The sequence below is a fragment of the Bombus pyrosoma genome, linkage group LG5 (assembly GCF_014825855.1).
Source record: "Bombus pyrosoma isolate SC7728 linkage group LG5, ASM1482585v1, whole genome shotgun sequence".
Taxonomy (NCBI): Eukaryota; Metazoa; Arthropoda; class Insecta; order Hymenoptera; family Apidae; genus Bombus; species Bombus pyrosoma.
In genome coordinates, this window is record NC_057774.1 from 936984 (window position 1) to 949817 (window position 12834).

General features: G+C 42.5%; 1 protein-coding gene across 4 annotated transcripts in view; it reads left to right on the plus strand.

Moving 5' to 3' along the window:
• Nucleotides 1-12566, plus strand: part of LOC122567547 (homeobox protein Nkx-2.4) — a 32532-nt gene extending 19966 nt beyond the window's left edge. The window contains exons 3-5 of one of the 4 annotated variants that reach the window (XR_006316803.1): nt 2117-2203; nt 8804-9628; nt 9730-12566. Coding sequence is in view for 2 of the 4 variants with exons in the window: in XM_043726208.1 (XP_043582143.1) it covers nt 2117-2203; nt 8804-9145 (429 nt within the window). In the remaining 2 variants the exon portion in view is untranslated. Of the gene's footprint in view, nt 1-2116; nt 2204-8803 lie in introns of all 4 variants that reach the window. The other 3 variants (XR_006316804.1, XM_043726208.1, XM_043726210.1) reach the window with 3 other exon arrangements.
• The last annotated feature ends 268 nt before the right edge of the window (nt 12567-12834 follow it).

A 12834-nucleotide genomic window follows, 5' to 3' on the forward strand; every position in this document is an offset into this window, starting at 1 on the left:
TACAACCAGTCGTCACCTTCTTCCATTATGAGTGATTTATGCGCGTTATACTTGCTGCTGGAAATGAGCTGAATCAATCGGAGCCGGCGATTCCAATGGAAAATTTTGATCTCATAAAGCGCAATCAAATACAGATGGGACTAAAGATTTATTTGTAAAAAGTAAATGCTGTCCACGGTTCTTGAAGATGAATTTCCATAGTATTATTAATCATCATTGCTGCCTTCTCACTAATAGTTTCGATAACAGATTAAAACTGAAAGCATAACAAATTTTACTCGGGAAACCTTTTAAAAAATAAAACAAGCATTAGAGTTTAGAGAGACATAGAAGACTACTTAGTAAATGAGTAAAACGTATACTTACTCGCTCATTGGTGCTGAACACTTACAACAGTTGATTTTTCCCCATAACGCTTAATTCAAGAGCCAACTCGTAAAAGACGATAAACTAAAACATCGATTATTGTAACAGGCAGGTACAAGTATTCCTGGAAATATCGTAATGGGTAATCACTCGAGAGACGGGCAATTGGAAAATCGTGTTCACCATAGAACGATCGGTATTCGTGGCGTACATGTGAGGCGGCGAACGAGCGCTGCCTCGAAGGGGGAACAAGAATTTTCGAGGGTGGTCGATCCCGCTAATATTCAAAGAATTAGACAGACGGTGGCAGGCTCTTGAGACACGGTCTACTGCGCGGGGCCCCTTAAAGTGCTTTCGTTGCATTCTACGGCGCGCATAACTCCGACAATGGGGGTTACACGGGGCGGCTACACATGGGGATTGCAGCGGGTTACAACCACTCGAGTAGGAGGTTACAGGCAAGGCAACATATAGGTCGGACTCGCCTTTGATACGTGCGATAAAGATCGGGCTTAGGCGTACCTTTCACACATGCCTCTAATTTACTCCTTTGTCCTCCTTTTTTAAAATCATTCAATCTGCTGTTGCCTTATCTTCGTGAATTCATCCCTACTCTATTCACTCACGCTAATCCTTGTATACACATTGCCGTAGAAAGACTTTCGCTTTGAGAAAAAGCAAAATTAACTAATGAACTTAACAGTTTTACCGGATAATCACAGATATGCTCGCAATACTCGTATAACGTTCTAAACGTGACCAACAGTTTAACGCAAGCGACGTTATCCTAGCAAGCTCGTGTTAAGGATTAAATCGGCCGACAGAAACGGAGGGCATTGTTTTCGTCGCTCGACGACAATGCCACGATGATCGGGACGCGCCCCTGTGAACGTGGCATAATGTACAATACGGATTATAACGCGCCGCTGTCATAAGCAGATGCCGATTTCGATCCCGTCCGCACGGCCGGCTTCCCTAATCGCGTTCAATTGCCGTAAAAGCGATTTTGAACGAGAGCACGACTGCTCCTAGGCCCAAACTTCATAAAACTGCTGCGTTTTCCTTTTGACATCGTGCATGGGAGAAATTAAACCGGTAGAACTTCCGCTTCTGGCAATTCGATTGGCGGAAATTTGGTATTTCGGCATCCATTTTGTTGTTCTGGAATTGCGTGATGAAATAGGATAAAACTCCATGGGCTTTTTAAGAGAAAGAAAAGATTTTTATTCTTTATTTTACTTATTTATTTTATCAATTAAAATTTGAGAAAAAAGTGTAAAATAAAACATATATTAAAAAGAAACTGATACCGAGGCGTGAAAAGATCGTTGTTCAAAGTATCTAGGAAAGTGAGCGAAGCGTTAAATCCCTCTCGTAGAAATAACAAACTTATAATAACCATGGATTATGAATTTAAGGGGGCCACGAATCGTTCCAGATTACTTGAAACGTACACACACGACAAAAGGTTCGCACTCGCTCCCCCTTGTAAAAATATTTCAGTTCCTACCTGGTGACAGTTCGACTCGAAAATTCGACTCGAAAATTCGACTGGAAGCATCTGGTATCGCAATCTGAACTCTGGTTCCTCTTGATATTTTCAAGTTTTATTTGTTTCAGAAATGTCAAAAAGATATTCTCATTAGCATAGGCTTTATACGGGCAATTTACTACCTCCTTTTCTTCTTTTTTATAATTTCTGCCAATAAAATCCCATACTAATAGGAACAATTCCTTTTTCACGTTACAGGTGAAAATATGGTTTCAAAATCACCGATACAAGTGCAAGAGGCAAGCGAAGGAGAAGGCGATGGCCGAACAGAATGCTCAAAATCAGGTAACTACCTGTTAAAAAAAGAAATATAAAGATATTAGTCTGAATACATCGAACAAGTCGCACCAAAAAGATTGTAACGTCGAAGAAAGACATTTCTAGAAAAAGACAAGGTAAAAAAGAGGAGGAAGGCAGAGAGAGAAAGAGAGAGAGAGAGAGTGAGGGAGAGTGGGAGGGGGAGGGGGGAGGGGCAAGGATTAAATTAAACTCTGTCGTTCGACCGTTTCTCGTGTGATAATAATACGCGTCCTCGATAGATCGGATTTCCCGAGGGATTTCGAAACGGCGAGACACACGACAAAATATCGAGCGTTTCGAAATGAAATGCTTTTAAATGAAAAATATTCCGGACGCGGCGCGGATCCTCGCATCCACATCGTATTTCGTTTCGAGTGGGCCACTCGACCGACTCGAAGCGATTCTGCATTCATTTCGTTATTCCAGCCGAAATTTTTGCAGGAATACCGACCTCCCTGCAACATAAAATCGTCTGTGTTAAACACGTAATTACCACGATGTTTCAGCGACTGGCTGTTGCAATATGATTTTTATTTTTTACCTCTATTTCTTTGTTTTTGTTTTCCCCCGTCCTTTTCCATGTATATTTTATTACGTTTTTTAATGTTTTTCATCCTCTAACGAGCGACAGAATTCCGTTCGAGTCTCGTCGAGTTCACGATTCATTGACCAGTAATACCGACGATGTACATAGAACGGTAAGCAAATTACAACGTTCGAAGCCTAGGTGAAATAACTGCAGAATATTTGTACATCTATGTTAATGTCGTTGCCTGAGAAGGTTTAATATAACGTGTACAGTCTATACATAAAATCACATAAAAAAACATAATTTCGGTCCATTAAATTCTACCTATAACGGACAAAGATAGTTTCAAAGTTATGAATTTCGAAAGCGCACGAATCCTACAATATTATTTCGCGCCCATAGAAATCCCCCTTCTCTACCCTTCCTTTTCTCTCTTCTCCCTTTTTTTTATCGGCTCTAATAATGACGCGCCAGATTCCCGAGATATCGTAATTGCAAGTTCAAAACGTGCCCTGTCTCCATCTCGTCGCACGCACTGACGAATACGAATCGTCTCTCCAGCGGCTCCCTCTCCTCCTCTGCAATAACATTCAAAAGAGATGTCAGAAGACGGCGATCGTGCCGATACACACAGATCCGTCCTGATGAATACATTACAGCCGGGTACGAACGAGTATGCGAGATCACGGATGTCCCGGCATGCATTAGCGGCAAATCGTCCGATTCGAGTTAGCGGGAATCGGCGTGTCGTGTCGTTTCACTCACGCTGAAAATCATTTTCGTGTCAACATGACGTCGATTATTTGTTCTCCGTCAGTTTTTTGCGCTTCAAAATGAATTTCTTGCATGGTCACGGAACGTGTAACACGCTTCTTGGAAATGTTTTTTAGTCGTTTCTATCCAGCTACTTCGTTAACGTTTCCTTTTTCCCTATTCCTCTACACCGGCGTGTTTTGTTCGTGCTAAAAATATTTTTTTAAAGAATACCTGTACCAACATGAGCGACACTCCACGCGGAATGGCGTTTCGACGTAAGCGGATTTTCATAGCGCTTTTTTCGGTCACCGTCGACTTTCACCGTTTCATCGAATTTCGATGGCAACGAGCATACACGTCGAACGATTTTCGTGCAAAACCACTTTCGCGGGTGACGGGGATCAAAGTCATTCTCTGTGTTTCGATCCGTCCTCGATATCGTGTTATTATCGTGTGCGCGCCATATCCAGCTTTGCGACGCGACGGCCATCTGCTCTCATATTGGATCTCAAATTTCGTTCTTTATATATATACTACCTTAGATTTATATCACCTTTAGATAACTTTTGCTCTTGATCCACAAGATCCATCTTTTAGAATATCATTCATGTGTGACAGGTAGTTTTCTGAAGAACATTCATCACACTTGCAATGTGTATCAATTTCAATTTCGATCTTCAAGCGCGTAACAAATAGAGTTATGTATTTAGATCGCGATCGATCTTGTCCTAAGTAGGGTAGACATAGTCGCCGCCAAGCGGCGGCTCGTAAACACCCATAGAACATTAATGGTGCTGAAAGTTATCCGGTGGCCCGATCTGTAAACCGTCCTTTCCCCTCGATTCGTCCACGCTAGGACGAGCAGCCGCCCCATAATTTACTCGTTAGTTTTTCGTGGTCCCCGTAGACTCTGTTTCCATTCATCTCTGTATCGTATTCCCTATCTTTTTTTCTCGCTTCTTTCTCTTCTTCTATAACGTGGCGACTTGTTGTTTCTTTCTCTATTTCTCCATGACAGCGAAGGTACCGTAATCTCTATTTCAATTCAATACCGTGTTTACTATTTCTCCTCGTTCTCCGTACGGCATTCTCATTCTATTATCTCGATCTGCTCGATGGTACGTGTAATTGGGTGGCCAGAATCGCGTGCACACCACTACACGAAATTGAAACATACGCATTGGGCGTGGCAGTTACAGTACTATTAGCGTTTCGTACAATACGGGATACCTCCCATAGATAGTTTTCTTAATAGAGAAACTAGATCTTTCGCGCAAACAGAGCTTTCTCCCGCCGAGTACGTCCCACGATAGAGCAGCTGCTTTAATTCGTTAAGCGATCGTCGCTGTTTCCACAGTTTCCACTATTTCTCGCGATTAATTTCTTCTTACGAGCCTTTGATGTTATCCCTGTAAAAAAACAAATGCATTAAATATCTGCATCTCAGTTACATTCGATAGAGAAGAGGAATACTTGAGATTTCTTACAAAATACATATACCTCTCCCAATAATCGGTCAAATAAGTAGATACCTTCTTATTGTCACTGTTTTCGGACTACGAGAGTATCCCTTTCAAAAAATTACCATAGGATTTGTTGTAAGTTCGAAAGGATTAGATGGGAAATCTGTAATTTTCAAATTAGTAGAAATTACTTACGAATATTTGTTAACACATAGCAAAATTGCTAACAGCGAATAGAATCAATCATTTACGGAATTTAAAACACCATGCGACGGAGACGTAGCAGTTACGACGGCAACGTCGTCGTCGACGTTGACGACGAGTTGGCAGCCAGAGCTCCGATTTTTTTCCCCCTTTTTCCCCTTTCTTTCGTTTTATTCCATTTCCTCCCCTCGCGGCGGTAAAAAAATTTCAAGTGGCGGCGCGAGCGAGCGAACACGAGAAAAGGAAAGAGAAAGAAAAAGACGGGGCAGAGAGAGCGAGTGAGAAGGAGAAGTAGAAAGAAAAAGAGAGAGAGAACGAGAGAGGAGGAGGGTGGAGAGGTATCCTGCAGGGAGCGCGGAAACGGGTGCTCGAGGACCGGTCGCCATCTTGCCGTGAGTACAGTCATGCACAACACCTGGACGCGAATCGGGGTTACCAATACTACTGCTATTGATATCGATTAACCCTCCCCTGGAGACGCGAGCAGCCGATCTTTCGACCCATCGATTGTAACTTCGTGTTGCAATAGAGATTAAGCTGAACGCCTGCGACATATTTATGTCTAGAGCGTGGAGATAGCGAATCGTTCGAAAGTAACGAAGCCGCTTTGATCAAATTTTACTCTGTCTGTCTCGACAACCGGCGAGGATACAGCAAAATTAAAATTTTCTCGCTTTAACATACAATGGAATAAACACAAAATAATTACATCGATCATTTTGTCTTCAGTGGAATATACTATTCGAGTCAATAGTACATTCGTACGCATTCGAACGAATTTGTGAGAGTTTTAAAATATTTCATCGAACCTGATAAAAAACTGTTGTTGTCGTTAACTCTCGATATCACCCTTACGACAGAAGACAGAAATCTCAATTCATCTTTTATACGTCTCGGGAAATACAGGAATCGCAGGAGGAGAAATCGGTGGCCTGATTTTCACGTTTTTTTGGGAGGGAGAGGGCGCGAGAGCTGTTTGCCGGGTATCGAGAGATCGCCTAATGTAATTACACTCGTGGTAAAACATCGTTTATTAAATTTAAAAACCACTTCCTCGTTTACGGAACCCATTGAATTCCATTCGTCGCGGAAATGAGAGGTCCCGGCAGAAATCTTTTAATATCTCTTCTCGTGGTTCTTTGTTCGACCGAGGCTTCTGTAAAGAAATGAGACGTAGACGGCCGTCGCGTCGAGCTGGTCTGTTTCACGGTGGTAGTGGTTTTAGAGGAGGAGGAGCGAAGGAGGGGAAAAGCTGTGCCACTGGTAGAGCCCAGCTTTTAGTTAATTATATCAGTTTCAACGATGACGAATGTTTTTCCACGAGAGATGCATTCGGGTGAAAGTCACTGGCGCGCGCGAGCGGCACATTTAGATATTCGATGCGGCTGTATACGGCCTGAACATCGGCCGCCACCGCGTAGACGTTTCAAGTACAATTTATTTTGCACGTATCTCTGCCCTCGTTCCTTGTCCTCGTGATATATTAAAGGAATTAAACGTCCTGTAGAGGGTACCTTTTAAAAAATCTGATCATCGCCGGAGCAGATTCTTCGCCAGCTGTGTCTTTCCTCTTCCTTTCATCTTCTTCGGATTCGTCTCTTTCTCAATACGTGGAATAAAAGGTTGCATACATTTACTCGATTCGTATGATTGTATTCCCAAATTATGGTTAACATTTGTATGTATAAAATTGAATCTGTAATACCAATAATACCATTCACTCCCTTGAAAGTAGAAATAAAAAATAGAATCTCGGTCGAGTCCTTTACCTAAACGGCAACCGGTGGCGACGATCGCTTCCGTGCAAGAAATATATGTATATATATGTATTGTACATACCGTTAAAAGGGGACGGTGTTCCACGAAGGGGGAGAGGGAAATCCACGCGTAATATGTTTCCCGAGAATCCAATCGCGGCCGCGCGATCACGGCAACATTGAGGCTCATTATGCGTGGCGCAGTGGTCGCCGCTCATAAACACGTACTACTCCGTTCCTAAGCACGGCCATTTTCGCCGGAAATCGCTTAACGCGTGTTGAAGTGGCTAAAGTGGCGTGACGCGTGACGCGCGCGCCGACCGTCATGCGTTTAGCGTAATCGTCACTTTGTCAGCGTGAAGTGCACGGCATGCCTGCACTTATGTTCGCGGCCAGCAACGTGCACGTAAGTTCGTGTCGGCCACTCGAATCGAATCGTTGTTACACACTCCACCCCCATTGTTTCCTTTCGTGTTGGTACAGATTTGGTTACCGAATCGTTACAATCGCAGAAGAATTTATTCTCGAGACATTTCATGGATGAATCCCTAGAATAGTTATGCGAGAATAGAATCAAGATATAGGATATCGTACGTAGTAAATCAAGTGAATGATGATGGTCATCATATTCCTATTAAAAATTACACCTTATTACTTTACCTGCAGCTTTTGCGTTCACTCGTCTTTCCATTCTTTCAAACTTCATCCGAGTATTGCACCTTCTGTAATGTGAATATGTACTCGTATTTATAATGTCACAAGAATCATTTTAATAGGTACTAAGCGATCTTCGTTAAAAGCAACTTCACTTTTATCTTTACTCGCCGCTTTTGCTGTCTTAAAATATGGAGGATGAAGTACGAGGTACTTCAAGATCTATCTCACATCAACCCTCAACCAAAGTCAAGCTTCAAAATAGCTTTATAAAGAATAAAATCTCTGATAACCAAGAAAAGACGTTCGTCTCTGCAATTCTCCATTCGATTTTCTTAAAAATGATTCAATCAGCGTGAATCCATCAGCCGAAATAGGCGTTATTTCCGAGCGGTCACGATCATATTATTAAAGCGTCGCTGGCGTGGAGATCGAAGAGGAATGTCGTGTACCGAATGTTGATACAGCTGAGTGGTCGTCCCGGCAGGTACTCGGCCGGCTTGCTTCGGCTTCTGTTTGGCATGCCGTGGGGTCCCGCTCGTCGTATTGAATCCCCCCGGACAGTAACGCGGGGAGACGAGGGACAGCAGTTCTCGATGTTGACGCGGCTCGACAGAGCCCTGGCTAGAATCCTGTGGTCCACGGTAGCTGGTACTGTTTATTCGTAATGTGTGTGTGTGTGTGTGTGTGTGAAAGAGAGAGAGAGAGAGAGAGAGAGAGAGAGAGTCTCCGGCTGCTAAAGTACGAGTATGCTCGAATGCTGATCACGAGGTATCGCGCGGGTTAAGTACCTGTGCCTACCGAGCCCACGTGTTTGCTTGGAACACAGAAGCCGAGCCACGACGTCGTCCCACGTCTTCTTTACGGTTCGTCGTACGCAGCCTGTGCACCTACGTGTGGATTGAGTTTACATACCGGTGGATCGGGTAGACTAGGCTGTCGTTTCTCTTAGATGAATGATGATGTCAGAAATTCCAGGCGAAGTTCGGGTTGTTCTCCATTTCTCGATGCAAATAAGAAATTAATTTTATGGCAATAGTTCAAGATTTAAGTCAACGATTTACTCATCCTGCGTCATAGGCTATTTTTCAAATATTCTTCGGTCGGATTTCGTATTCTGCTAAAACGTTCACGTTGTAAAACTTGCAAATACTGGAACTGAAAGCTACTATCGAAATTCAAATATTCCAATTCAAAGAACGACGCTATTTTTATGTTACAGAGCGCTAGTTCGCCGCGACGAGTGGCTGTGCCGGTGCTCGTGAAGGACGGGAAGCCATGCGGAAGCGGCGGCGGAGGCGGAAACGAGGGCAGCCGCGGTGGACCAAGCGCGGCCTTGGCGAGTCCAGCCCCTCACATGACCGCGGCGTCGAGCCCTCACGGTTCTCATCACGCGGCCTCCTCGGTGCCTCATCACTCGGTGGTCGGTGTGAACCACGTGATAACGTCCAGCCAGAGTCTTCAGCATTGCTCTTACCCGAGAACTGGTACCCAGCAGAGCATGCAGCAGCAACAGCAACCGCAATGCGGTGCGTACCTGCCATTCCAAGGACGGGCTTGGTAGTACATGCCATCCGCGGCGGGGGCTAATCCCTCCGTCGCAGGTCCAGCTGCCTGGTATCCTATGGAAGACAGCCCCTAGAAGGAGTCCTGTGTCGCGTACTCCGATCTGTGTGAGTCATTTCTAGAACAGCTTACCTGGCCTGGATCATTGGAATTGAACGACGAGATTGATCTAGGGGAGACTGTCTTTCTTTGGTGACGAATACTCATCGCAGACACTGGAAAAAGACTCGGTGAAATTGCTTTATCGAGACGATACGTCTGCTTGTTAGGAGACGCAGACACGTTTAGTAATTTGTCCAACAGACAAAGATGGACTGATTGTTCGAGAGATATGTAAGACGAGAAAATTCTGCGTGAACCGCAGGACAGTTATAATTGGAGTCAGTGATCAACGTGAATGTCCCTCTCTTGTATAGGGTCTGAAATGTGCGAATCGCTTAAGTATCGGTTCCACGTCTGGATCAATGGAGGCTTTGAAAAGGTAGGATCTCGATGGATCTGAAAAATTTGGTAATACGAATAAGTTTCTTAGATACAAAGTACTTATATCAGTTTTCTCATTCGTTTTGACAATTATTATAGAGATAACAGTTCTGTTTCCTGTTCAGTTCGAAGATCTGTCTTACGGAAACAGTCCTTCCACATTTGAAGAACATCCAAATTTCGTGGCATACTCAATTTAATTCTATGTTGCAAAAGAAATTTGATATCTACAAGAACAGAAACGAGTGTGAAACTTGCAAGAACCTTACTTGTTTATCGTAAAATAAAATCTTGACAACGAGTTCCGCTGGAAAACGTGTTAGACTACTTACTATTCCATTATCTACTTGCCCTCAGAGGCTAACCACGTATAAGACAAAGACTAGGAGTAATCAGAATGATAATTCGATGTTGAGGATGTCAGTACTAATCTGAATTTAACTTCCACCTCTTTTGCAGCGATAAAATCCCTGCAAATAAATAAAAATCTTATTCTGCATTCATTAATTCATATAAAATAATAGTTTTAACTAAAGAGAATTTCTATATTAAACATCAATTGAATTCCAATTACACGAAGGCTAACATCCTTAACAAAATTATTTTCTAAATTAAGAATACTGAGGGTTCCAGAGTCACTCGAATGGTCGAAACAGAGTAATTAATTTTAATACTAGAAAGTTTGTTAACAAATTTGGTTTTATATACGACCAAAGAGGCAACGTCAGTGGATGTGCAAACGAAATGTCGAAGCAGATTGCAGAAACGCGGATAATCTGGCCAGTACACTCGAAACGCGTCGATTCCAATTGCGAGAAACCGTACACCGGTTGTGTGCATTGCGTGTGTCATCGGAGACGCACTCTCGCAACACTGTTGCGTTGCAACAACACGTATCTATCATCGAGGAAGATTCGGATTTCCGGTGGATAGGAACTCCTCGATGTGGACCAGTTACGATCGGTTGAACGCTAACTTGAAATTTTCAATTATTCCAGTTATTTTATTCTAATGGACCAAAGAGAAAATAGCTTTGTACAAAAATATATCCAAATTAATTTGTGCATCTTCTTGTAAACAAGAAAATATAAAGCACATTATGTGGCAAATTTCTTTTTATATAAAGATTTGAAATGGAAGGAATAGAAATTTTCAGAAAATTTAGACGCGATTATAAATTAACCTCGAACAATTATAATTTGCGGAAAGGAGCCAGTGAATCATCAGCGAATCATTAGGAATCGGTGCCTGCTTAACGCGATACTAAGAATTTCTGATAGGTGAAGTATCTTCCACGACAAATTATAGAATTGAGCCATTCGATTGACGCTGATTCTAGGATACATTGGTTACCAATAAATCTGGAAACCTAAGAGCAAGGAATCATTTGGAATACGCGACAATGAGGTAAACCTGAAAACAACAAATAGAAACAAAATTTTATATGCATTTGTACAGTTTAGTAGGATTTCTTTTGTATTTTATCAATTATGTATCTATCTTGAATTATTTATAAATCTATCGTGGTTTCTCTCAAATAACTTGATTCAAGTTCAAAGTTAATGATTCGAATCATGATTCAAGTACATCTTTATACAGATCAATCACTTATTGCACTTAAACGAATCTAAAATTTTCACAAACGTGAAAATCCAAGTTACAGAAACTAAAAGTTTTACAGATTTATAAATTTGTTGCCATCAAGTTTCGAATATCCTAAAGAACCTGTCGAAAACCTTACTTCGTCATACATCCTAATTACAGAACAAAGAACAATTTATCGCCAGAAAACGACGACAAAGAATACTTATTATCTGAATCTAATAACAAGCCACAAACTCGTTCTCTTACAATCCTTCACATAAATACATCTACCCGCGATTTCCTTTGAAATGTGAACCACGATTTCTTGGATTCTATGAGCGAATGACTCAGTGGAACAGAATCTATTCGTGGTGAAAAGGATGAGCGGTAAAAGATCGACCAATCGGCTGCCAGTCGGAGGTACATCCGCGAATCACGTAGTGAAATAGTATTCTTTCAATTTTCACGATTCCGAGCGGCAGAGTCGAAAAAGGCGGAGGTGAAAGAGCACGAGCATGACTTACATTAGAGTCGTAAGAGTCGAAACAGATTAATCGACCAAGCGCGTGGTTTGTTCAATTGAACGACTCGGATCCAACGTTTCCTTTCTTTCTCTTCGCATGGAAACGATGAAACCGTGTCGCGAGCGTGTTTCAGGCGGATACGTCGAGCCGGAGACACGCGTGTACATAGTTAGAGATGTATATTATGACGTATTTCTCGCATCCGGCGCGAAATTGTAACGCGGTTTGCTTGTGCAAAAGAGAGAATCGATTTTCCACGGTCGACAACGACGATGAAGACGAAAACAAAACGTGCCGAATGTAAAAAGAAGAGCGAGAGAGAGAGAGAGAGAGAGCGCGCGAGAGAGAGAGAGAGAGAGAAAGAGAGAAAAAGGCGGCGTGCGCGCTGTGATAATGAGGTCACAGGTGTGAATTCGATGGTGTAAATATAATGTGTGGTATGCTGGTGTTTAGGCGCATACGCGACGAAGACGACGCGAGAAAGAATTATAAAAAGAAGTGGTAGAAGTCGGCTCCAAAGTCGAAAAGCGGTGAGTTTCGACGACGACGCCGGTAAGGAACATTCACGTTCTACTGTAAACGATTTAGCAAACTCGAGCATTATCGACATTAATATAACACACATACACACACACACACACACACAAAGACGCGCATACATGTACACATGGATTACACGGTACATACGTACATACGTACAGAAAAGCGTAAAAGTATAACGATTGACGAATAGCGAGTAGCGTGTGGCGGTGAAGAAAATTAGAGATTATTACAAAGTTTTGTAAATAACGACAGAGATATTAATAAAACGATACTTATTCAAAGGAACGAGCATGTTGTGTGGAATACGCCGAAACGTGTCGATCCTATCCTATCCTATCCCATCTTCTCTGTGTTTCTCTTTCTTTCCTCCCTCCTCTTCTTGTTAACCTCCGAGGGGTTGGACAAAGAATTGAATACATCTGAATGGGGCACGGATTGACACGAGTCCGAAAGCGCTGATCGTCGAGATTCAGCAAGTCATCAGAATGCCGAGGCGGCTGTTTCCTTTGTATTATCCGACTCGGTCTATTTTTCAACATCCCTCGTGCAAATA